The 25690-nt window shown below is 48.6% G+C and overlaps 1 protein-coding gene across 1 annotated transcript in view; it reads left to right on the top strand.

Annotated features, from left to right (window-relative positions):
• Positions 1-24409: 24409 nt before the first annotated feature.
• The window catches only part of LOC136666224 (transmembrane protein 132C-like), a 19641-nt gene continuing 18360 nt past the window's right edge, over positions 24410-25690 (top strand). Inside the window, exon 1 of the mRNA XM_066644305.1 lies at positions 24410-24531. Coding sequence (XP_066500402.1) covers positions 24410-24531 — 122 coding nt within the window. The remainder of the gene's footprint in view (positions 24532-25690) is intronic.

The raw sequence follows: 25690 nt of genomic DNA, 5'->3' as shown, positions 1-25690 counted from the left end.
GGTGATTGTCTGTGAGGAGTGTGGTGTGTTCTCCCTGTGTCTGCGTGGGTTTCCTCCGGGTGACTGTCTGTGAGGAGTGTGGTGTGTTCTCCCTGTGTCTGCATTGGTTTCCCCTGGGTGACTGTCTGTGAGGAGTGTGGTGTGTTCTCCCTGTGTCAGCGTGGGTTTCCTCCGGGTGACTGTCTGTGAGGAGTGTGGTGTGTTCTCTCTGTGTCTGCGTGGGTTTCCTCCGGGTGACTGTCTGTGAGGAATGTGGTGTGTTCTCCCTGTGTCTGCGTGGGTTTCCCCTGGGTGACTGTCTGTGAGGAGTGTGGTGTGTTCTCCCTGTGTCTGTGTGGGTTTCCTCCGGGTGATTGTCTGTGAGGAGTGTGGTGTGTTCTCTCTGTGTCTGCGTGGGTTTCCTCCGGGTGACTGTCTGTGAGGAGTGTGGTGTGTTCTCCCTGTGTCTGCATTGGTTTCCCCTGGGTGACTGTCTGTGAGGAGTGTGGTGTGTTCTCCCTGTGTCTGCGTGGGTTTCCTCCGGGTGACTGTCTGTGAGGAGTGTGGTCTGTTCTCTCTGTGTCTGCGTGGGTTTCCTCCGGGTGACTGTCTGTGAGGAGTGTGGTGTGTTCTCTCTGTGTCTGCGTGGGTTTCCTCCGGGTGACTGTCTGTGAGGAGTGTGGTGTGTTCTCCATGTGTCTGCATTGGTTTCCCCTGGGTGACTGTCTGTGAGGAGTGTGTTGTGTTCTCCCTGTGTCTGTGTGGGTTTCCTCCGGGTGATTGTCTGTGAGGAGTGTGGTGTGTTCTCCCTGTGTCTGCGTGGGTTTCCTCCAGGTGACTGTCTGTGAGGAGTGTGGTGTGTTCTCTCTGTGTCTGCGTGGGTTTCCTCCGGGTGACTGTCTGTGAGGAGTGTGGTGTGTTCTGTCTGTGTCTGCGTGGGTTTCCTCCGGGTGATTGTCTGTGAGGAGTGTGGTGTGTTCTCCCTGTGTCTGCATTGGTTTCCCCTGGGTGACTGTCTGTGAGGAGTGTGGTGTGTTCTCCCTGTGTCTGCGTGGGTTTCCTCCGGGTGATTGTCTGTGAGGAGTGTGGTATGTTCTCCCTGTGTCTGTGTGGGTTTCCTCCGGGTGATTGTCTGTGAGGAGTGTGGTGTGTTCTCCCTGTGTCTGCATTGGTTTCCCCTGGGTGACTGTCTGTGAAGGGTGTGGTGTGTTCTCTCTGTGTCTGCGTGGGTTTCCTCCGGGTGACTGTCTGTGAGGAGTGTGGTGTGTTCTCCCTGTGTCTGCATTGGTTTCCCCTGGGTGACTGTCTGTGAGGAGTGTGGTGCGTTCTCCCTGTGTCTGCGTGGGTTTCCTCCGGGTGACTGTCTGTGAGGAGTGTGGTGTGTTCTCTCTGTGTCTGCGTGGGTTTCCTCCGGGTGACTGTCTGTGAGGAGTGTGGTGTGTTCTGTCTGTGTCTGCGTGGGTTTCCTCCGGGTGATTGTCTGTGAGGAGTGTGGTGTGTTCTCCCTGTGTCTGCATTGGTTTCCCCTGGGTGACTGTCTGTGAGGAGTGTGGTGTGTTCTCCCTGTGTCTGTGTGGGTTTCCTTCGGGTGATTGTCTGTGAGGAGTGTGGTGTGTTCTCCCTGTGTCTGCGTGGGTTTCCTCCAGGTGACTGTCTGTGAGGAGTGTGGTGTGTTCTCTCTGTGTCTGCGTGGGTTTCCTCCGGGTGACTGTCTGTGAGAAGTGTGGTGTGTTCTCCCTGTGTCTGCATTGGTTTCCCCTGGGTGACTGTCTGTGAGGAGTGTGGTGTGTTCTCCCTGTGTCTGCGTGGGTTTCCTCCGGGTGACTGTCTGTGAGGAGTGTGGTCTGTTCTCTCTGTGTCTGCGTGGGTTTCCTCCGGGTGACTGTCTGTGAGGAGTGTGGTGTGTTCTCTCTGTGTCTGCGTGGGTTTCCTCCGGGTGACTGTCTGTGAGGAGTGTGGTGTGTTCTCCATGTGTCTGCATTGGTTTCCCCTGGGTGACTGTCTGTGAGGAGTGTGGTGTGTTCTCCCTGTGTCTGTGTGGGTTTCCTCCGGGTGACTGTCTGTGAGGAGTGTGGTGTGTTCTCCCTGTGACTGCGTGGGTTTCCTCCAGGTGACTGTCTGTGAGGAGTGTGGTGTGTTCTCTCTGTGTCTGCGTGGGTTTCCTCCGGGTGACTGTCTGTGAGGAGTGTGGTGTGTTCTCTCTGTGTCTGCGTGGGTTTCCTCCGGGTGACTGTCTGTGAGGAGTGTGGTGTGTTCTCCCTGTGTCTGCATTGGTTTCCCCTGGGTGACTGTCTGTGAGGAGTGTGGTGTGTTCTCCCTGTGTCTGTGTGGGTTTCCTCCGGGTGACTGTCTGTGAGGAGTGTGGTGTGTTCTCCCTGTGTCTGCATTGGTTTCCCCTGGGTGACTGTCTGTGAGGAGTGTGGTGTGTTCTCCCTGTGTCTGTGTGGGTTTCCTCCGGGTGACTGTCTGTGAGGAGTGTGGTGTGTTCTCTCTGTGTCTGCGTGGGTTTCCTCCGGGTGACTGTCTGTGAGGAGTGTGGTGTGTTCTCTCTGTGTCTGCGTGGGTTTCCTCCGGGTGACTGTCTGTGAGGAGTGTGGTGTGTTCTCCCTGTGTCTACGTGGGTTTCCCCTGGGTGACTGTCTGTGAGGAGTGTGGTGTGTTCTCCCTGTGTCTGTGTGGGTTTCCTCCGGGTGATTGTCTGTGAGGAGTGTGGTGTGTTCTCCCTGTGTCTGCGTGGGTTTCCTCCAGGTGACTGTCTGTGAGGAGTGTGGTGTGTTCTCTCTGTGTCTGCGTGGGTTTCCTCCGGGTGACTGTCTGTGAGGAGTGTGGTGTGTTCTCCCTGTGTCTGTGTGGGTTTCCTCCGGGTGATTGTCTGTGAGGAGTGTGGTGTGTTCTCCCTGTGTCTGCGTGGGTTTCCTCCAGGTGACTGTCTGTGAGGAGTGTGGTGTGTTCTCTCTGTGTCTGCGTGGGTTTCCTCCGGGTGACTGTCTGTGAAGAGTGTGGTGTGTTCTCTCTGTGTCTGCGTGGGTTTCCTCCAGGTGACTGTCTGTGAGGAGTGTGGTGTGTTCTCCCTGTGTCTGCATTGGTTTCCCCTGGGTGACTGTCTGTGAGGAGTGTGGTGTGTTCTCCCTGTGTCTGCATGGGTTTCCTCCGGGTGACTGTCTGTGAGGAGTGTGGTGTGTTCTCCCTGTGTCTGCATTGGTTTCCCCTGGGTGACTGTCTGTGAGGAGTGTGGTGTGTTCTCCCTGTGTCTCCGTGGGTTTCCTCCGGGTGACTCTCTGTGAGGAGTGTGGTGTGTTCTCCCTGTGTCTGTGTGGGTTTCCTCCGGGTGATTGTCTGTGAGGAGTGTGGTGTGTTCTCCCTGTGTCTGCGTGGGTTTCCTCCGGGTGTTTGTCTGTGAGGAGTGTGGTATGTTCTCCCTGTGTCTGTGTGGGTTTCCTCCGGGTGATTGTCTGTGAGGAGTGTGGTGTGTTCTCCCTGTGTCTGCATTGGTTTCCCCTGGGTGACTGTCTGTGTAGAGTGTGGTGTGTTCTCCCTGTGTCTGTGTGGGTTTCCTCCGGGTGATTGTCTGTGAGGAGTGTGGTGTGTTCTCCCTGTGTCTGCGTGGGTTTCCTCCAGGTGACTGTCTGTGAGGAGTGTGGTGTGTTCTCTCTTTGTCTGCGTGGGTTTCCTCCGGGTGACTGTCTGTGAGGAGTGTGGTGTGTTCTCCCTGTGTCTGTGTGGGTTTCCTCCGGGTGATTGTCTGTGAGGAGTGTGGTGTGTTCTCCCTGTGTCTGCGTGGGTTTCCTCCAGGTGACTGTCTGTGAGGAGTGTGGTGTGTTCTCTCTGTGTCTGCGTGGGTTTCCTCCGGGTGACTGTCTGTGAAGAGTGTGATGTGTTCTCTCTGTGTCTGCGTGGGTTTCCTCCAGGTGACTGTCTGTGAGGAGTGTGGTGTGTTCTCCCTGTGTCTGCATTGGTTTCCCCTGGGTGACTGTCTGTGAGGAGTGTGGTGTGTTCTCCCTGTGTCTGCATGGGTTTCCTCCGGGTGACTGTCTGTGAGGAGTGTGGTGTGTTCTCCCTGTGTCTGCATTGGTTTCCTCCGGGTGACTGTCTGTGAAGAGTGTGGTGTGTTCTCTCTGTGTCTGCGTGGGTTTCCTCCGGGTGATTGTCTGTGAGGAGTGTGGTATGTTCTCCCTGTGTCTGTGTGGGTTTCCTCCGGGTGATTGTCTGTGAGGAGTGTGGTGTGTTCTCCCTGTGTCTGCATTGGTTTCCCCTGGGTGACTGTCTGTGAAGAGTGTGGTGTGTTCTCTCTGTGTCTGCGTGGGTTTCCTCCGGGTGACTGTCTGTGAGGAGTGTGGTGTGTTCTCCCTGTGTCTGCATTGGTTTCCCCTGGGTGACTGTCTGTGAGGAGTGTGGTGTGTTCTCCCTGTGTCTGCGTGGGTTTCCTCCGGGTGACTGTCTGTGAGGAGTGTGGTGTGTTCTCTCTGTGTCTGCGTGGGTTTCCTCCGGGTGACTGTCTGTGAGGAGTGTGGTGTGTTCTGTCTGTGTCTGCGTGGGTTTCCTCCGGGTGATTGTCTGTGAGGAGTGTGGTGTGTTCTCCCTGTGTCTGCATTGGTTTCCCCTGGGTGACTGTCTGTGAGGAGTGTGGTGTGTTCTCCCTGTGTCTGTGTGGGTTTCCTCCGGGTGATTGTCTGTGAGGAGTGTGGTGTGTTCTCCCTGTGTCTGCGTGGGTTTCCTCCAGGTGACTGTCTGTGAGGAGTGTGGTGTGTTCTCTCTGTGTCTGCGTGGGTTTCCTCCGGGTGACTGTTTGTGAGGAGTGTGGTGTGTTCTTCCTGTGTCTGCATTGGTTTCCCCTGGGTGATTGTCTGTGAGGAGTGTGGTGTGTTCTCCCTGTGTCTGCGTGGGTTTCCTCCGGGTGACTGTCTGTGAGGAGTGTGGTGTGTTCTCCCTGTGTCTGCATTGGTTTCCCCTGGGTGACTGTCTGTGAGGAGTGTGGTGTGTTCTCCCTGTGTCAGCGTGGGTTTCCTCCGGGTGACTGTCTGTGAGGAGTGTGGTGTGTTCTCTCTGTGTCTGCGTGGGTTTCCTCCGGGTGACTGTCTGTGAGGAATGTGGTGTGTTCTCCCTGTGTCTGCGTGGGTTTCCCCTGGGTGACTGTCTGTGAGGAGTGTGGTGTGTTCTCCCTGTGTCTGTGTGGGTTTCCTCCGGGTGATTGTCTGTGAGGAGTGTGGTGTGTTCTCTCTGTGTCTGCGTGGGTTTCCTCCGGGTGACTGTCTGTGAGGAGTGTGGTGTGTTCTCCCTGTGTCTGCATTGGTTTCCCCTGGGTGACTGTCTGTGAGGAGTGTGGTGTGTTCTCCCTGTGTCTGCGTGGGTTTCCTCCGGGTGACTGTCTGTGAGGAGTGTGGTCTGTTCTCTCTGTGTCTACGTGGGTTTCCTCCGGGTGACTGTCTGTGAGGAGTGTGGTGTGTTCTCTCTGTGTCTGCGTGGGTTTCCTCCGGGTGACTGTCTGTGAGGAGTGTGGTGTGTTCTCCATGTGTCTGCATTGGTTTCCCCTGGGTGACTGTCTGTGAGGAGTGTGTTGTGTTCTCCCTGTGTCTGTGTGGGTTTCCTCCGGGTGATTGTCTGTGAGGAGTGTGGTGTGTTCTCCCTGTGTCTGCGTGGGTTTCCTCCAGGTGACTGTCTGTGAGGAGTGTGGTGTGTTCTCTCTGTGTCTGCGTGGGTTTCCTCCGGGTGACTGTCTGTGAGGAGTGTGGTGTGTTCTGTCTGTGTCTGCGTGGGTTTCCTCCGGGTGATTGTCTGTGAGGAGTGTGGTGTGTTCTCCCTGTGTCTGCATTGGTTTCCCCTGGGTGACTGTCTGTGAGGAGTGTGGTGTGTTCTCCCTGTGTCTGCGTGGGTTTCCTCCGGGTGATTGTCTGTGAGGAGTGTGGTATGTTCTCCCTGTGTCTGTGTGGGTTTCCTCCGGGTGATTGTCTGTGAGGAGTGTGGTGTGTTCTCCCTGTGTCTGCATTGGTTTCCCCTGGGTGACTGTCTGTGAAGGGTGTGGTGTGTTCTCTCTGTGTCTGCGTGGGTTTCCTCCGGGTGACTGTCTGTGAGGAGTGTGGTGTGTTCTCCCTGTGTCTGCATTGGTTTCCCCTGGGTGACTGTCTGTGAGGAGTGTGGTGCGTTCTCCCTGTGTCTGCGTGGGTTTCCTCCGGGTGACTGTCTGTGAGGAGTGTGGTGTGTTCTCTCTGTGTCTGCGTGGGTTTCCTCCGGGTGACTGTCTGTGAGGAGTGTGGTGTGTTCTGTCTGTGTCTGCGTGGGTTTCCTCCGGGTGATTGTCTGTGAGGAGTGTGGTGTGTTCTCCCTGTGTCTGCATTGGTTTCCCCTGGGTGACTGTCTGTGAGGAGTGTGGTGTGTTCTCTCTGTGTCTGCGTGGGTTTCCTCCGGGTGACTGTCTGTGAGAAGTGTGGTGTGTTCTCCCTGTGTCTGCATTGGTTTCCCCTGGGTGACTGTCTGTGAGGAGTGTGGTGTGTTCTCCCTGTGTCTGCGTGGGTTTCCTCCGGGTGACTGTCTGTGAGGAGTGTGGTCTGTTCTCTCTGTGTCTGCGTGGGTTTCCTCCGGGTGACTGTCTGTGAGGAGTGTGGTGTGTTCTCTCTGTGTCTGCGTGGGTTTCCTCCGGGTGACTGTCTGTGAGGAGTGTGGTGTGTTCTCCATGTGTCTGCATTGGTTTCCCCTGGGTGACTGTCTGTGAGGAGTGTGGTGTGTTCTCCCTGTGTCTGTGTGGGTTTCCTCCGGGTGACTGTCTGTGAGGAGTGTGGTGTGTTCTCCCTGTGACTGCGTGGGTTTCCTCCAGGTGACTGTCTGTGAGGAGTGTGGTGTGTTCTCTCTGTGTCTGCGTGGGTTTCCTCCGGGTGACTGTCTGTGAGGAGTGTGGTGTGTTCTCTCTGTGTCTGCGTGGGTTTCCTCCGGGTGACTGTCTGTGAGGAGTGTGGTGTGTTCTCCCTGTGTCTGCATTGGTTTCCCCTGGGTGACTGTCTGTGAGGAGTGTGGTGTGTTCTCCCTGTGTCTGTGTGGGTTTCCTCCGGGTGACTGTCTGTGAGGAGTGTGGTGTGTTCTCCCTGTGTCTGCATTGGTTTCCCCTGGGTGACTGTCTGTGAGGAGTGTGGTGTGTTCTCCCTGTGTCTGTGTGGGTTTCCTCCGGGTGACTGTCTGTGAGGAGTGTGGTGTGTTCTCTCTGTGTCTGCGTGGGTTTCCTCCGGGTGACTGTCTGTGAGGAGTGTGGTGTGTTCTCTCTGTGTCTGCGTGGGTTTCCTCCGGGTGACTGTCTGTGAGGAGTGTGGTGTGTTCTCCCTGTGTCTACGTGGGTTTCCCCTGGGTGACTGTCTGTGAGGAGTGTGGTGTGTTCTCCCTGTGTCTGTGTGGGTTTCCTCCGGGTGATTGTCTGTGAGGAGTGTGGTGTGTTCTCCCTGTGTCTGCGTGGGTTTCCTCCAGGTGACTGTCTGTGAGGAGTGTGGTGTGTTCTCTCTGTGTCTGCGTGGGTTTCCTCCGGGTGACTGTCTGTGAGGAGTGTGGTGTGTTCTCCCTGTGTCTGTGTGGGTTTCCTCCGGGTGATTGTCTGTGAGGAGTGTGGTGTGTTCTCCCTGTGTCTGCGTGGGTTTCCTCCAGGTGACTGTCTGTGAGGAGTGTGGTGTGTTCTCTCTGTGTCTGCGTGGGTTTCCTCCGGGTGACTGTCTGTGAAGAGTGTGGTGTGTTCTCTCTGTGTCTGCGTGGGTTTCCTCCAGGTGACTGTCTGTGAGGAGTGTGGTGTGTTCTCCCTGTGTCTGCATTGGTTTCCCCTGGGTGACTGTCTGTGAGGAGTGTGGTGTGTTCTCCCTGTGTCTGCATGGGTTTCCTCCGGGTGACTGTCTGTGAGGAGTGTGGTGTGTTCTCCCTGTGTCTGCATTGGTTTCCCCTGGGTGACTGTCTGTGAGGAGTGTGGTGTGTTCTCCCTGTGTCTCCGTGGGTTTCCTCCGGGTGACTCTCTGTGAGGAGTGTGGTGTGTTCTCCCTGTGTCTGTGTGGGTTTCCTCCGGGTGATTGTCTGTGAGGAGTGTGGTGTGTTCTCCCTGTGTCTGCGTGGGTTTCCTCCGGGTGTTTGTCTGTGAGGAGTGTGGTATGTTCTCCCTGTGTCTGTGTGGGTTTCCTCCGGGTGATTGTCTGTGAGGAGTGTGGTGTGTTCTCCCTGTGTCTGCATTGGTTTCCCCTGGGTGACTGTCTGTGTAGAGTGTGGTGTGTTCTCCCTGTGTCTGTGTGGGTTTCCTCCGGGTGATTGTCTGTGAGGAGTGTGGTGTGTTCTCCCTGTGTCTGCGTGGGTTTCCTCCAGGTGACTGTCTGTGAGGAGTGTGGTGTGTTCTCTCTTTGTCTGCGTGGGTTTCCTCCGGGTGACTGTCTGTGAGGAGTGTGGTGTGTTCTCCCTGTGTCTGTGTGGGTTTCCTCCGGGTGATTGTCTGTGAGGAGTGTGGTGTGTTCTCCCTGTGTCTGCGTGGGTTTCCTCCAGGTGACTGTCTGTGAGGAGTGTGGTGTGTTCTCTCTGTGTCTGCGTGGGTTTCCTCCGGGTGACTGTCTGTGAAGAGTGTGATGTGTTCTCTCTGTGTCTGCGTGGGTTTCCTCCAGGTGACTGTCTGTGAGGAGTGTGGTGTGTTCTCCCTGTGTCTGCATTGGTTTCCCCTGGGTGACTGTCTGTGAGGAGTGTGGTGTGTTCTCCCTGTGTCTGCATGGGTTTCCTCCGGGTGACTGTCTGTGAGGAGTGTGGTGTGTTCTCCCTGTGTCTGCATTGGTTTCCCCTGGGTGACTGTCTGTGAGGAGTGTGGTGTGTTCTCCCTGTGTCTCCGTGGGTTTCCTCCGGGTGACTTTCTGTGAGGAGTGTGGTGTGTTCTCCCTGTGTCTGTGTGGGTTTCCTCCGGGTGATTGTCTGTGAGGAGTGTCGTGTGTTCTCCCTGTGTCTGCGTGGGTTTCCTCCGGGTGATTGTCTGTGAGGAGTGTGGTATGTTCTCCCTGTGTCTGTGTGGGTTTCCTCCGGGTGATTGTCTGTGAGGAGTGTGGTGTGTTCTCCCTGTGTCTGCATTGGTTTCCCCTGGGTGACTGTCTGTGAAGAGTGTGGTGTGTTCTCTCTGTGTCTGCGTGGGTTTCCTCCGGGTGACTGTCTGTGAGGAGTGTGGTGTGTTCTCCCTGTGTCTGCATTGGTTTCCCCTGGGTGACTGTCTGTGAGGAGTGTGGTGTGTTCTCCCTGTGTCTGCGTGGGTTTCCTCCGGGTGACTGTCTGTGAGGAGTGTGGTGTGTTCTCTCTGTGTCTGCGTGGGTTTCCTCCGGGTGACTGTCTGTGAGGAGTGTGGTGTGTTCTGTCTGTGTCTGCGTGGGTTTCCTCCGGGTGATTGTCTGTGAGGAGTGTGGTGTGTTCTCCCTGTGTCTGCATTGGTTTCCCCTGGGTGACTGTCTGTGAGGAGTGTGGTGTGTTCTCCCTGTGTCTGTGTGGGTTTCCTCCGGGTGATTGTCTGTGAGGAGTGTGGTGTGTTCTCCCTGTGTCTGCGTGGGTTTCCTCCAGGTGACTGTCTGTGAGGAGTGTGGTGTGTTCTCTCTGTGTCTGCGTGGGTTTCCTCCGGGTGACTGTCTGTGAGGAGTGTGGTGTGTTCTCCCTGTGTCTGCATTGGTTTCCCCTGGGTGACTGTCTGTGAGGAGTGTGGTGTGTTCTCCCTGTGTCTGCGTGGGTTTCCTCCGGGTGACTGTCTGTGAGGAGTGTGGTGTGTTCTCCCTGTGTCTGCATTGGTTTCCCCTGGGTGACTGTCTGTGAGGAGTGTGGTGTGTTCTCCCTGTGTCAGCGTGGGTTTCCTCTGGGTGACTGTCTGTGAGGAGTGTGGTGTGTTCTCTCTGTGTCTGCGTGGGTTTCCTCCGGGTGACTGTCTGTGAGGAGTGTGGTGTGTTCTCCCTGTGTCTGCGTGGGTTTCCCCTGGGTGACTGTCTGTGAGGAGTGTGGTGTGTTCTCCCTGTGTCTGTGTTGGTTTCCTCCGGGTGATTGTCTGTGAGGAGTGTGGTGTGTTCTCTCTGTGTCTGCGTGGGTTTCCTCCGGGTGACTGTCTGTGAGGAGTGTGGTGTGTTCTCCCTGTGTCTGCATTGGTTTCCCCTGGGTGACTGTCTGTGAGGAGTGTGGTGTGTTCTCCCTGTGTCTGCGTGGGTTTCCTCCGGGTGACTGTCTGTGAGGAGTGTGGTCTGTTCTCTCTGTGTCTGCGTGGGTTTCCTCCGGGTGACTGTCTGTGAGGAGTGTGGTGTGTTCTCTCTGTGTCTGCGTGGGTTTCCTCCGGGTGACTGTCTGTGAGGAGTGTGGTGTGTTCTCCATGTGTCTGCATTGGTTTCCCCTGGGTGACTGTCTGTGAGGAGTGTGGTGTGTTCTCTCTGTGTCTGCGTGGGTTTCCTCCGGGTGACTGTCTGTGAGGAGTGTGGTGTGTTCTCCCTGTGTCTGCGTGGGTTTCCTCCGGGTGACTTTGTGTGAGGAGTGTGGTGTGTTCTCCCTGTGTCTGTGTGGGTTTCCTCCGGGTGATTGTCTGTGAGGAGTGTGGTGTGTTCTCCCTGTGTCTGCGTGGGTTTCCTCCGGGTGTTTGTCTGTGAGGAGTGTGGTATGTTCTCCCTGTGTCTGTGTGGGTTTCCTCCGGGTGATTGTCTGTGAGGAGTGTGGTGTGTTCTCCCTGTGTCTGCATTGGTTTCCCCTGGGTGACTGTCTGTGAAGAGTGTGGTGTGTTCTTCCTGTGTCTGTGTGGGTTTCCTCCGGGTGATTGTCTGTGAGGAGTGTGGTGTGTTCTCCCTGTGTCTGCGTGGGTTTCCTCCAGGTGACTGTCTGTGAGGAGTGTGGTGTGTTCTCTCTGTGTCTGCGTGGGTTTCCTCCGGGTGACTGTCTGTGAGGAGTGTGGTGTGTTCTCCCTGTGTCTGTGTGGGTTTCCTCCGGGTGATTGTCTGTGAGGAGTGTGGTGTGTTCTCCCTGTGTCTGCGTGGGTTTCCTCCAGGTGACTGTCTGTGAGGAGTGTGGTGTGTTCTCTCTGTGTCTGCGTGGGTTTCCTCCGGGTGACTGTCTGTGAAGAGTGTGGTGTTTTCTCTCTGTGTCTGCGTGGGTTTCCTCCAGGTGACTGTCTGTGAGGAGTGTGGTGTGTTCTCCCTGTGTCTGCATTGGTTTCCCCTGGGTGACTGTCTGTGAGGAGTGTGGTGTGTTCTGTCTGTGTCTGCGTGGGTTTCCTCCGGGTGATTGTCTGTGAGGAGTGTGGTGTGTTCTCCCTGTGTCTGCATTGGTTTCCCCTGGGTGACTGTCTGTGAGGAGTGTGGTGTGTTCTCCCTGTGTCTGTGTGGGTTTCCTCCGGGTGATTGTCTGTGAGGAGTGTGGTGTGTTCTCCCTGTGTCTGCGTGGGTTTCCTCCAGGTGACTGTCTGTGAGGAGTGTGGTGTGTTCTCTCTGTATCTGCGTGGGTTTCCTCCGGGTGACTGTCTGTGAGGAGTGTGGTGTGTTCTCCCTGTGTCTGCATTGGTTTCCCCTGGGTGACTGTCTGTGAGGAGTGTGGTGTGTTCTCCCTGTGTCTGCGTGGGTTTCCTCCGGGTGACTGTCTGTGAGGAGTGTGGTGTGTTCTCCCTGTGTCTGCATTGGTTTCCCCTGGGTGACTGTCTGTGAGGAGTGTGGTGTGTTCTCCCTGTGTCAGCGTGGGTTTCCTCCGGGTGACTGTCTGTGAGGAGTGTGGTGTGTTCTCTCTGTGTCTGCGTGGGTTTCCTCCGGGTGACTGTCTGTGAGGAGTGTGGTGTGTTCTCCCTGTGTCTGCGTGGGTTTCCCCTGGGTGACTGTCTGTGAGGAGTGTGGTGTGTTCTCCCTGTGTCTGTGTGGGTTTCCTCCGGGTGATTGTCTGTGAGGAGTGTGGTGTGTTCTCTCTGTGTCTGCGTGGGTTTCCTCCGGGTGACTGTCTGTGAGGAGTGTGGTGTGTTCTCCCTGTGTCTGCATTGGTTTCCCCTGGGTGACTGTCTGTGAGGAGTGTGGTGTGTTCTCCCTGTGTCTGCGTGGGTTTCCTCCGGGTGACTGTCTGTGAGGAGTGTGGTCTGTTCTCTCTGTGTCTGCGTGGGTTTCCTCCGGGTGACTGTCTGTGAGGAGTGTGGTGTGTTCTCCATGTGTCTGCATTGGTTTCCCCTGGGTGACTGTCTGTGAGGAGTGTGGTGTGTTCTCCCTGTGTCTGTGTGGGTTTCCTCCGGGTGACTGTCTGTGAGGAGTGTGGTGTGTTCTCCCTGTGTCTGCGTGGGTTTCCTCCAGGTGACTGTCTGTGAGGAGTGTGGTGTGTTCTCTCTGTGTCTGCGTGGGTTTCCTCCGGGTGACTGTCTGTGAGGAGTGTGGTGTGTTCTCTCTGTGTCTGCGTGGGTTTCCTCCGGGTGACTGTCTGTGAGGAGTGTGGTGTGTTCTCCCTGTGTCTGCATTGGTTTCCCCTGGGTGACTGTCTGTGAGGAGTGTGGTGTGTTCTCCCTGTGTCTGTGTGGGTTTCCTCCGGGTGATTGTCTGTGAGGAGTGTGGTGTGTTCTCCCTGTGTCTGCGTGGGTTTCCTCCAGGTGACTGTCTGTGAGGAGTGTGGTGTGTTCTCTCTGTGTCTGCGTGGGTTTCCTCCGGGTGACTGTCTGTGAGGAGTGTGGTGTGTTCTCTCTGTGTCTGCGTGGGTTTCCTCCGGGTGACTGTCTGTGAGGAGTGTGGTGTGTTCTCCCTGTGTCTACGTGGGTTTCCCCTGGGTGACTGTCTGTGAGGAGTGTGGTGTGTTCTCCCTGTGTCTGTGTGGGTTTCCTCCGGGTGATTGTCTGTGAGGAGTGTGGTGTGTTCTCCCTGTGTCTGCGTGGGTTTCCTCCAGGTGACTGTCTGTGAGGAGTGTGGTGTGTTCTCTCTGTGTCTGCGTGGGTTTCCTCCGGGTGACTGTCTGTGAGGAGTGTGGTGTGTTCTCCCTGTGTCTGTGTGGGTTTCCTCCGGGTGATTGTCTGTGAGGAGTGTGGTGTGTTCTCCCTGTGTCTGCGTGGGTTTCCTCCAGGTGACTGTCTGTGAGGAGTGTGGTGTGTTCTCTCTGTGTCTGCGTGGGTTTCCTCCGGGTGACTGTCTGTGAAGAGTGTGGTGTGTTCTCTCTGTGTCTGCGTGGGTTTCCTCCAGGTGACTGTCTGTGAGGAGTGTGGTGTGTTCTCCCTGTGTCTGCATTGGTTTCCCCTGGGTGACTGTCTGTGAGGAGTGTGGTGTGTTCTCCCTGTGTCTGCATGGGTTTCCTCCGGGTGACTGTCTGTGAGGAGTGTGGTGTGTTCTCCCTGTGTCTGCATTGGTTTCCCCTGGGTGACTGTCTGTGAGGAGTGTGGTGTGTTCTCCCTGTGTCTCCGTGGGTTTCCTCCGGGTGACTTTCTGTGAGGAGTGTGGTGTGTTCTCCCTGTGTCTGTGTGGGTTTCCTCCGGGTGATTGTCTGTGAGGAGTGTGGTGTGTTCTCCCTGTGTCTGCGTGGGTTTCCTCCGGGTGTTTGTCTGTGAGGAGTGTGGTATGTTCTCCCTGTGTCTGTGTGGGTTTCCTCCGGGTGATTGTCTGTGAGGAGTGTGGTGTGTTCTCCCTGTGTCTGCATTGGTTTCCCCTGGGTGACTGTCTGTGAAGAGTGTGGTGTGTTCTCTCTGTGTCTGCGTGGGTTTCCTCCGGGTGACTGTCTGTGAGGAGTGTGGTGTGTTCTCCCTGTGTCTGCATTGGTTTCCCCTGGGTGACTGTCTGTGAGGAGTGTGGTGTGTTCTCCCTGTGTCTGCGTGGGTTTCCTCCGGGTGACTGTCTGTGAGGAGTGTGGTGTGTTCTCCCTGTGTCTGCGTGGGTTTCCTCCGGGTGACTGTCTGTGAGGAGTGTGGTGTGTTCTGTCTGTGTCTGCGTGGGTTTCCTCCGGGTGATTGTCTGTGAGGAGTGTGGTGTGTTCTCCCTGTGTCTGCATTGGTTTCCCCTGGGTGACTGTCTGTGAGGAGTGTGGTGTGTTCTCCCTGTGTCTGTGTGGGTTTCCTCCGGGTGATTGTCTGTGAGGAGTGTGGTGTGTTCTCCCTGTGTCTGCGTGGGTTTCCTCCAGGTGACTGTCTCTGAGGAGTGTGGTGTGTTCTCTCTGTGTCTGCGTGGGTTTCCTCCGGGTGACTGTCTGTGAGGAGTGTGGTGTGTTCTCCCTGTGTCTGCATTGGTTTCCCCTGGGTGACTGTCTGTGAGGAGTGTGGTGTGTTCTCCCTGTGTCAGCGTGGGTTTCCTCCGGGTGACTGTCTGTGAGGAGTGTGGTGTGTTCTCTCTGTGTCTGCGTGGGTTTCCTCCGGGTGACTGTCTGTGAGGAGTGTGGTGTGTTCTCCCTGTGTCTGCATTGGTTTCCCCTGGGTGACTGTCTGTGAGGAGTGTGGTGTGTTCTCCCTGTGTCTGTGTGGGTTTCCTCCGTGTGATTGTCTGTGAGGAGTGTGGTGTGTTCTCCCTGTGTCTGCGTGGGTTTCCTCCGGGTGACTGTCTGTGAAGAGTGTGGTGTGTTCTCTCTGTGTCTGCGTGGGTTTCCTCCAGGTGACTGTCTGTGAGGAGTGTGGTGTGTTCTCCCTGTGTCTGCATTGGTTTCCCCTGGGTGACTGTCTGTGAGGAGTGTGGTGTGTTCTCCCTGTGTCTGCATGGGTTTCCTCCAGGTGACTGTCTGTGAGGAGTGTGGTGTGTTCTCCCTGTGTCTGCATTGGTTTCCCCTGGGTGACTGTCTGTGAGGAGTGTGGTGTGTTCTCCCTGTGTCTGCATGGGTTTCCTCCGAGTGACTGTCTGTGAGGAGTGTGGTGTGTTCTCCCTGTGTCTGCATTGGTTTCCCCTGGGTGACTGTCTGTGAGGAGTGTGGTGTGTTCTCCCTGTGTCTGCGTGGGTTTCCTCCGGGTGACTGTCTGTGAGGAGTGTGGTGTGTTCTCTCTGTGTCTGCGTGGGTTTCCTCCGGGTGACTGTCTGTGAGGAGTGTGGTGTGTTCTCCCTGTGTCTGTGTGGGTTTCCTCCAGGTGACTGTCTGTGAGGAGTGTGGTGTGTTCTCCCTGTGTCTGCATTGGTTTCCCCCGGGTGACTGTCTGTGAGGAGTGTGGTGTGTTCTTCCTGTGTCTGCGTGGGTTTCCTCCGGGTGACGGTCTGTGAGGAGTGTGGTGTGTTCTCCCTGTGTCTGCGTGGGTTTCCTCCGGGTGACTGTCTGTGAGGAGTGTGGTGTGTTCTCCCTGTGTCTGCGTGGGTTTCCTCCGGGTGACTGTCTGTGAGGAGTGTGGTGTGTTCTCTCTGTGTCTGCGTGGGTTTCCTCCGGGTGACTGTCTGTGAGGAGTGTGGTGTGTTCTCCCTGTGTCTGCGTGGGTTTCCTCCGGGTGACTGTCTGTGAGGAGTGTGGTGTGTTCTCCCTGTGTCTGCGTGGGTTTCCTCCGGGTGACTGTCTGTGAGGAGTGTGGTGTGTTCTCTCTGTGTCTGCGTGGGTTTCCTCCGGGTGACTGTCTGTGAGGAGTGTGGTGTGTTCTCCCTGTGTCTGTGTGGGATTCCAGGTAGGCTCTGGACCCACCGTGACCCTGAACTGCATAAGGGTTACAGATAATGAATGAATGAATGAAAGAATGAATGAAAATTATACACATATAAAGACTAAAAGAAAACATGATTAAAATGTTACATAATTAAAAGTGAGAAGTGTTTTAAACCGAGCTGTGAGCTGCTCCAACAGCCATGTTCTCAGTCTGGTTCTGTTTCAGAGCAGTGCTCTAAACGCTGCTAAGGGACTAGTTCCTAAAGATCTGAGAGCTCTGCTCGGCTCAGAACTCTGTAGCAGATCTGGTAAATACACTGGTTCTGCACCATGAAGACATTTAAAACCAGTAACAACATCTTAAAGTCTGTTCTGTAACAGAGTGGTCTCCAGTGTAAGGATTTGAGGATGGAGGGGTGATGTGATCTCGTCTTTTGCTCCAAGTGAGACTCTGGCAGCTGAAGCTGTTTAATGGTCTTTGGGGTCACTTAAGAGACCATTACAGTAATCAATGCTAGAAATAAAAGCATGGATAGGTTTCTCCAGCTCTGGTTTAGACAGAAAGCCTCTTACTGATGCTCTTAAAATGCTGATGTAGAAATTGCTTTGACATGAGACTAAACTGAGATTTGAGTCTTTTATATTAATACGCCAAGAGTCAGAGTCAGTTCTTTATATTTGAAGGCTCTGGAGTCCATATACACAGCCAATAAGTGTTTAATTTCAGTTTTATCTTTATTCAACTGCGGAAAGTTGAGTCCCATCCAGTTAGTCATGTGTTCAAGGCACTTACACAATGAGTCAACTGGACCAGAGTTATTTGGGGACAGGGCCAATGAATCTAAGTATCATCTGCACAGCTGTGGTATGACAGGCCTGTAGAATCTGGCCAAGAGGAAGCATGTGTATATCAAACAGAAGTGGATCAAGAATAGAGCCCTGGGGGACACCACAGATCACTGGCGCATTCTCAGAAATATTATTTCTATTTCTACAAAGCAGTTATTGCCTTGTAGATAAGAAATGAATCACTTTAGGGCTGTTCCTGAGAGTCCAACCCAGTTTGAGGGTCTGTGTTTTAGAGTTTAATGGTCAGTGGCATCAAAGACAGCACTGAGATCAAGAAGTAATAGAAGAGATACCTTTCCAGGATCTGTATTTAGGCGAATGTCATTAATTACCTTCATTAGAGCAGCCTCAGTGCTGTGATTAGCCCAGACTGGGATTGATCTAGTCTGCTGTTTAGGGACAAGAAGCTAGTAATTTTCTTGAAAGGCATTTTCTCAATGATTTTTCCAATGAACGGTAAAGTAGAAACTGGTCTGTAGTTACTTATCTGAGAGGTTTCTACATTTTTCTTTTTTTTAGAAGAGACTTTACAACTGTAGTTTTTAGTGAGCTCAGAAATGCCCAGACACCAGTAAGGTGTTTACGATTTGGAGTATGTCTGGTCCTAATGTGTAACACATTCTTTAAAAATTTTGCTAAGTAGTCTGTTGAGACTGCAAGTGGATGCTTTGAGATGACTAACTATATCAATAATAAATTAATTGCTAACAGTTGTGAACATTTTAACCACGATGTCTTTACAAGGGGATGGAGGTGGATTTGAATGTACTAATCATTGGTGGATATGAATGTACTAATCACATGTCTGATGATCTGGAAAGTAGTGATAAAAAAAGATGTAAACTCATTACATCTCTCAGTTGACTCAGTATCTCAAATCAAAGTGATTTGTCATTCTCTGAGAATTTGCCGTCCCATTCTTCCAAATCCCCATCAGAGAAACTCATAAAACTGTAAGATATTGTAGTTAATATTTAGAGAAGGACTGGCGCCCCCTCCAGGGTGTATTCCCGCCTTGCGCCCAATGATTCCAGGTAGGCTCTGGACCCATGGCGACCCTGAATTGGATAAGGGTTACAGATAATGAATGAATGAATGAATGAATGAATGATTTAAGCAGGTCAGAATAATGAGAAAGTATCTCTAAATATTGCTTTAGTTTCTCAAAATAATGAAATATTATCTCTAAATATTGATTTTGTATCTCAAAATATTGAGATAGTATCTCTAAATATTGATTTAGTATTTCAAAATAATGAGATAGTATCTCTAAATATTGATTTAGTATCTCAAAATAATGAGATAGTATCTCTAAATATTGATTTAGTATCTCAAAATAATGAGAAAGTATCTCTAAATATTGATTTAGTATCTCAAAATAATGAGAAAAACCTCTAAATATTGATTTAGTATCTCATAATAATGAGAAATATCTCTAAATGTTGATTTAGTATCTCAAAATAATGAGAAATATCTCTAAATATTGATTTAGTATCTCAAAATAATGAGAAATAATCTCTAAATATTGATTTAATATCTCAAAACAATAAGAAAGTATCTCTAAATATTGATTTAGTTTCTCAAAATAATGAGAAAGTATCTCTAAATATTGATTTAATATCTCAAAATAATGAGATAGTATCTCTAAAGATTGATTTAGTATTTCAAAATAATGAGATAGTATCTCTAAATATTGATTTAGTTTATCAAAATAATGAGATATTATCTCTAAATATTGATTTAGTTCTCAAAATAATGAGATAGTATTTCTAAATATTGATTTAGTTCTCAAAATAATGAGAAAGTATCTCTAAACATTGATTTAGTATCTCAAAATAATGAGAAATATCTCTAAATATTGATTTAGTATCTCAAAATAATGAGAAATATCTCTAAATGTTGATTTAGTATCTCAAAATAATGAGAAATATCTCTAAATATTGATTTAGTATCTCAAAATAATGAGAAATAATCTCTAAATATTGATTTAATATCTCAAAATAATGAGAAAATATCTCTAAATATTGATTTAGTTTCTCAAAATAATGAGAAAGTATCTCTAAATATTGATTTAGTATCTCAAAATAGTGAGAAATATCTCTAAATATTGATTTAGTATCTCAAAATAATGAGAAAGTATCTCTAAATATTGATTTAGTTTCTTAAAATAACGAGATAGCATCTCTAAATATTGATTTAGTATCTCAAAATAACAAGATATTATGTCTAAATATTGATTTAGTATCTCAAAATAACGAGATAGTATCTCTCAATATTGATTTAGTTTCTCAAAATAATAAGATATTATCTCTATATATATTGATTTAGTATCTCAAAATAATGAGATAGTATCTCTAAATATTGATTTAGTATCTCAAAATAAGGAGAAATATCTCTAAATATTGATTTAGTATCTCAAAATAATGAGAAATATCTCTAAATATTGATTTAGTATCTCAAAATAATGAGAAATATCTCTAAATGTTGATTTAGTATCTCAAATAATGAGAAATATCTCTAAATATTGATTTAGTATCTCAAAATAATGAGAAATAATCTCTAAATATTGATTTAATATCTCAAAATAATGAGAAAGTATCTCTAAATATTGATTTAGTATCTCAAAATAATGAGAAATATCTCTAAATATTGATTTAGTATCTCAAAATAATGAGAAAGTATCTCTAAATATTGATTTAGTTTCTCAAAATAATGAGATAGTATCTATAAATATTGATTTAGTATCTCAAAATAATGAGATAGTATCTCTAAATATTGATTAGTATCTCAAAATAATGAGAAAGCATCTGTAAATATTGATTTAGTATCTCAAAATAATGAGAAATATCTCTAAAATATTGATTTAGTATCTTAAAATGATGAGAAATATCTTTAAATATTGATTTAGTATCTCAAAATAATGAGAAAGTATCTCTAAATATTGATTTAGTATCTCAAAATAATGAGAACGTATATCAAAATAATGAGAACGTATCTCTAAATATTGATTTAATATATCAAAATAATGAGAAAGTATCTCTAAATATTGATTTAGTATCTCAAAATAATGAGAAATATCTCTAAATAATGATTTAGTATCTCAAAATAATGAAAAATATCTCTAAATATTGATTTAGTATCTCAAAATAATGAGAAAGTATCTCTAAATATTGATTTAGTTTCTCAAAATAATGAGAAAGTATCTCTAAATATTGATTTAGTATCTCAAAATAATGAGAAAGTATCTCTAAATATTGATTTAGTTTCTCAAAATAATGAGAAAGTATCTCTAAATATTGATTTAGTATCTCAAAATAATGAGATAGTATCTCTAAATATTGATTTAGTATCTCAAAATAATGAGATAGTATCTCTAAATATTGATTTAGTATCTCAAAATAATGAGATAGTATCTCTAAATATTGATTTAGTATCTCAAAATAATGAGAAAGCATCTCTAAATATTGATTTAGTATCTCAAAATAATGAGAAAGTATCTCTAAATATTGATTTAGTTTCTCAAAATAATGAGAAAGTATCTCTAAATATTGATTTAGTATCTCAAAATAATGAGATAGTATCTCTAAATATTGATTTAGTATCTCAAAATAATGAGAAATATCTCTAAATATTGATATAGTATCTCAAAATAATGAGAAATATCTCTAAATATTGATTTAGTATCTCAAAGTAATAAGAAAGTATCTCTAAATATATTGATTTAATATCTCAAAATAATGAGATAGTATCTCTAAATGTTGATTTAGTATCTCAAAATAATGAGATAGTATCTCTAATTTTTGATTTAGTATCTCAAAATAATGAGATAGGATCTTGAAATATTGAGAAAGCAACTTACAAAATAAATGCTTTTTTATTGATTGTATTTGGTAAAAATGGGCTTCTATTCTTTGTAGCATCCTGTAAAAATTTAAAACATTTATCAGAGCAATAAGTTTATTACTGTGTGAATGTGTTTAACCCTTTACACATCTGTCCTGGTGATAGTTCAGTATTATTTTAGGTGATCGTCCAGTCCCTGCTTTTAGAAGTTAATAAATACGTCTTTGTGTTAAATAAAGTGTGCTGTAGTTTTAACAACTTCATACAATCAGGAGAAACATCTGGAAACACACTGTGTTCTTCACTCGCTCACAACACAGACACTACTTCTTAGAAAAACTAATAATAATACTAATTATAAAATATATAACTACTACTAATAATAAAATATTAATTGTAATAAATTTAGGTGCCTAAGCATTTTGCACAGTACGGTGTCCTTTCTGAGAAATTATTATGTAATTAATCTCTATGTGATTGTTTAAACAGTTAACAGAGTTAGTTTATGTCTCTGATGAAAGATGATTCATCGTCGTCATTATCAGCGGCTTCACTTTGGATCGCAGAATAGTATTTGAGTAACGGTGTGATGTCATACTGAAACTGCTCTGTTAGTGCTGTCAAATAATTAACAAATGAATTCATTCACAATATTTGTGCAGTTAGTCACAAGTTACTTTAATTAAATTTAGTTTTATAACATTTGTTTGGTTTTAGTGAAGTCCTGTTTAAAACAACTGTTTAAAACAAGCAACACACACACCGCTTAGGAACACCGTTCCCTTACAGAGCAACACAGACTGACCGCTTAGAACATCGTTCCCTTACAGAGCAACACAGACTGACCGCTTAGGAACATCGTTCCCTTACAGAGCAACACAGACTGACCGTTTAGGAACACTGTTCCCTTACAGAGCGACACAGACTGACCGTTTAGGAACACTGTTCCCTTACAGAGCGACACAGACTGACTGTTTAGGAACATCGTTCCCTTACAGAGCAACACAGACTGACCGTTTAGGAACACCGTTCCCTTACAGAGCGACACAGACTGACCGTTTAGGAACACTGTTCCCTTACAGAGCAACACAGACTGACTGCTTAGGAAAACCGTTCCCTTACAGAGCAACACAGACTGACTGCTTAGGAACACTGTACCCTTACAAAGCAAAACACACTGACCGTTTAGGAACACTCCTCCCTTACAGAGCAACACAGACTGACCGTTTAGAAACACACTTCCCTTACAGAGCAACACAGACTGACCGTTTAGGAACACACTTCCCTTACAGAGCAACATAGACTGACCATTTAGGAACACCCTTCTCTTACAGAGCAACACAGGCTGACCGCTTAGGAACACTGCTCCCTTACAGAGCAACACAGACTGACTGCTTAGAAACACTGTACCCTTACAGAGCAACACAGACTGACCGTTTAGGAACACCCCTCCCTTACAGAGCAACACAGACTGACCGTTTAGAAACACACTTCCCTTACAGAGCAACACAGACTGACCGTTTAGGAACACACTTCCCTTACAGAGCAACATAGACTGACCATTTAGGAACACCCTTCTCTTACAGAGCAACACAGGCTGACCGCTTAGGAACACTGCTCCCTTACAGAGCAACACAGACTGACTGCTTAGAAACACTGTACCCTTACAGAGCAACACAGACTGACCGTTTAGGAACACACTTCCCTTACAGAGCAACATAGACTGACCATTTAGGAACACCCTTCTCTTACAGAGCAACACAGGCTGACCGCTTAGGAACACCGTTCCCTTACAGAGCAACATAGACTGACCATTTAGGAACACCGTTCCCTTACAGGGCAACACAGACTGACCACTCAGGAACACTGTTCCCTTACAGAGCAACACAGACTGACCGTTTTGGAACACTGCTCCCTTACAGAGCAACACAAATTGATCGCTCTGGAACACTGTTCCCTTACAAAGCAACTCAGACTGACCGCTTAGGAACACCCTTCCCTTACAGAGCAACACAGACTGACCGTTTAGGAAAACCATTCCCTTACAGAGCAACACAGACTGACTGTTTAGGAACACCGTACCCTTACAGAGCAACACAGACTGACCATTTAGGAACACCATTCCCTTACAGAGCAACACAGACTGATTGTTTAGGGACACCTTACCCTTACAGAGCAACACAGACTGACCGTTTAGGAACACACTTCCCTTACAGAGCAACATAGACTGACCATTTAGGAACACCCTTCTCTTACAGAGCAACACAGGCTGACCGCTTAGGAACACTGCTCCCTTACAGAGCAACACAGACTGACTGCTTAGAAACACTGTACCCTTACAGAGCAACACAGACTGACCGTTTAGGAACACCCCTCCCTTACAGAGCAACACAGACTGACCGTTTAGAAACACACTTCCCTTACAGAGCAACACAGACTGACCGTTTAGGAACACACTTCCCTTACAGAGCAACATAGACTGACCATTTAGGAACACCCTTCTCTTACAGAGCAACACAGGCTGACCGCTTAGGAACACTGCTCCCTTACAGAGCAACACAGACTGACTGCTTAGAAACACTGTACCCTTACAGAGCAACACAGACTGACCGTTTAGGAACACACTTCCCTTACAGAGCAACATAGACTGACCATTTAGGAACACCCTTCTCTTACAGAGCAACACAGGCTGACCGCTTAGGAACACCGTTCCCTTACAGAGCAACATAGACTGACCATTTAGGAACACCGTTCCCTTACAGGGCAACACAGACTGACCACTCAGGAACACTGTTCCCTTACAGAGCAACACAGACTGACCGTTTTGGAACACTGCTCCCTTACAGAGCAACACAAATTGATCGCTCTGGAACACTGTTCCCTTACAAAGCAACTCAGACTGACCGCTTAGGAACACCCTTTCCTTACAGAGCAACACAGACTGACCGTTTAGGAAAACCATTCCCTTACAGAGCAACACAGACTGACTGTTTAGGAACACCGTACCCTTACAGAGCAACACAGACTGACCATTTAGGAACACCATTCCCTTACAGAGCAACACAGACTGATTGTTTAGGGACACCTTTCCCTTACAGAGCAACACAAACTGACTGTTTGGGAACACCGTTCCCTTACAGAGCAACACAGACTGATTGTTTAGGGACACCTTACCCTTACAGAGCAACACAGACTGACTGTTTAGGAATACCGTTCCCTTACAGAACAACACAGACTGACCACTTAAGAGCACCGTTCTCTTATAGAGCAACACAGACTGACTATTTAGGAACACCGTTCCCTTACATAGCAACATAGACTGACCGTTTAGGAACACTGTTGCCTTACAGAGCAACATAGACTAACCATTTAGGAACACTGTTCCCTTACTGAGCAACATAGACTGACCGTTTAGGGACACCGTTCCCTTACAGAGCAACACAGACTGACCATTTAGGAACATCGTACCCTTACAGAGCAACACAAACTGACTGTTTAGGAACACCGTTCCCTTACAGAGCAACACAGACTGACCATTTAGGAACATCGTACCCTTACAGAGCAACACAAACTGACTGTTTAGGAACACCGTTCCCTTACAGAGCAACATAGACTAACCACTTAGGAACATTGTTCCCTTACTGAGCAACATAGACTGACCATATAGGAACACCGTTCTGATCGTGCTCCATTACATTACTGTTGAAGATGTGGGGGTGGGGTGTTAACATTCATTGTCACTACATGACTTCACTAATAATGGCTGTCAGTCATCAGCTCCTCACAGCTATGTTCCACATCATCTGCTCGTCTTGGACGGCTTTAGACGTGATGTTTTGGAAAGTTACTGAAATCAGCTGCAGCAGAGTGCGTTAACTGTCTGTTAATACCCTATTATTGCTTAACTTCAAAAGAAACATTCCAACTCACCTGCCGCTGTAAGATTAGACTGGGTGTGGTGGGTGGAGTCAAGCTAAATTTATCAGATTGTAAATGTCATTTAGGCTCGAATAGGGGGTTCTCAACAATATTTTTGAAAACATGTGTAGCCCAGCAACAGCGGCCATGTTTACCCAGCGGGTTGGTTCTGGGCAGAGCTTGGAGATGTCAACAGTCAGGTGTTTGGCCTGAAGTGTTTATTTGTAATGGCAGATAAACATACAACTGTCCATCATCTTTTGAGTGCTGAGGTAAACTAATGAATTTGAAGACAATTAACATGCCACGCCTTTTATCTGCACCTTCTAAAGAAACAATGCATCTCCTGAAACTGTTACCTTCCCAGAAACCGAGGATGGGTTCACTGGGTCTCAGGAATGAATCTGAGTCACGGCTCCAACTCTCTCGCACGTACAACACAGAGAGCAAGACTGTCAGGTAGCCGTGGGTGGGTCCTGACTAAGACTTTCTAGCAGCCAGGTTTCAGATATCAACTTTTCTTGCTTTATGCGTTTGTGCACTGAGAAGAGACACTGCTGCAGTTGTTGAGTGGAAATTTCGCCCGTTCACTGTCAAGCACAAACACACTGCGTCTATGAAGCCACGGCGGTTGTAGCATCCTTCTGCTGAAATAACCATGTACTCCACGGGAAAAGACGCCACTTAACGGTTGATTTACACTTCTGTATTCTGTATCCACACCTCACCGCGGATGTGCCGCTGTGTGTGTCTCTGTGTGTGAAGGAAAGGAGTTCATGCTCCTGTACTGCTTTGGTTCAACATAAACAATGTCCGTCCGACTGACCAATCACTGTCTGCAGTCTGTGTACCTAGGTTTCTGCAGAGAATGCACATCCAGCTGCGCCTACAGTGCAGGATCGGCGTAGAAGTATAAATTGGGCTAAAACAGCAGCATCTCTCTCTAAATTCCTAGTAATTGCCTCTACACCAGCTGTTTCTTCACATCTACGTAGGTCACCCGTGCAATGGGCTCCGGTACCCCTCGTCCCACTCCATAACAGGTGTCGCACTTTGTACCTTTCGCTGATAACCGTCTGAACGTTCCCGTTAATCATAGGCTCTGATTGCTTAACATCTTCTAACAAGCTGAAACCTGGACTCATCTGACCACCCGGGGTCGGCCCAGGTTAGGAGATCTTGGCAGGGCTTCTGATCAGGTGTTTAACTTTCCGCTTAACAAATAGAGTTTCGGGTTACATTTCCGTGCTGCTGTGGAATGTGTTGAGTGACAGCAGTTTCCAGAAAAGCTCCTGAGCCCATGTGGCAGTGTTTTTCTACAGTGGCCTGACTGGCACATTGCCCTACACACACTTTGGGCGACTGGGAACTGGTGGACGGTTGTTCCAGGTTGAAAGTATGCTGTGCATGTTTGGCTGCCACTTGTGTGTCGCCAGTGTGTGTGTGTGTGTGGATTGAATGTTGAACGGAGTGGTGTTCTGTGTTGATTGTAAAGATGGTGAAAGACCTCAGTGTGATCAGTGAGTGCTGATCCTTGTCTTTTTTCCAGAGACTGACCCTTGAGACTTTTATACCTTTTATATTCACCTGCTTATATTGCACCACGTCAAAATAGTGG

This window comes from Hoplias malabaricus, chromosome 14 (assembly GCF_029633855.1).
Source record: "Hoplias malabaricus isolate fHopMal1 chromosome 14, fHopMal1.hap1, whole genome shotgun sequence".
Classification (NCBI taxonomy): Eukaryota; Metazoa; Chordata; class Actinopteri; order Characiformes; family Erythrinidae; genus Hoplias; species Hoplias malabaricus.
This window is presented reverse-complemented; position numbering and strand designations above follow the sequence as displayed.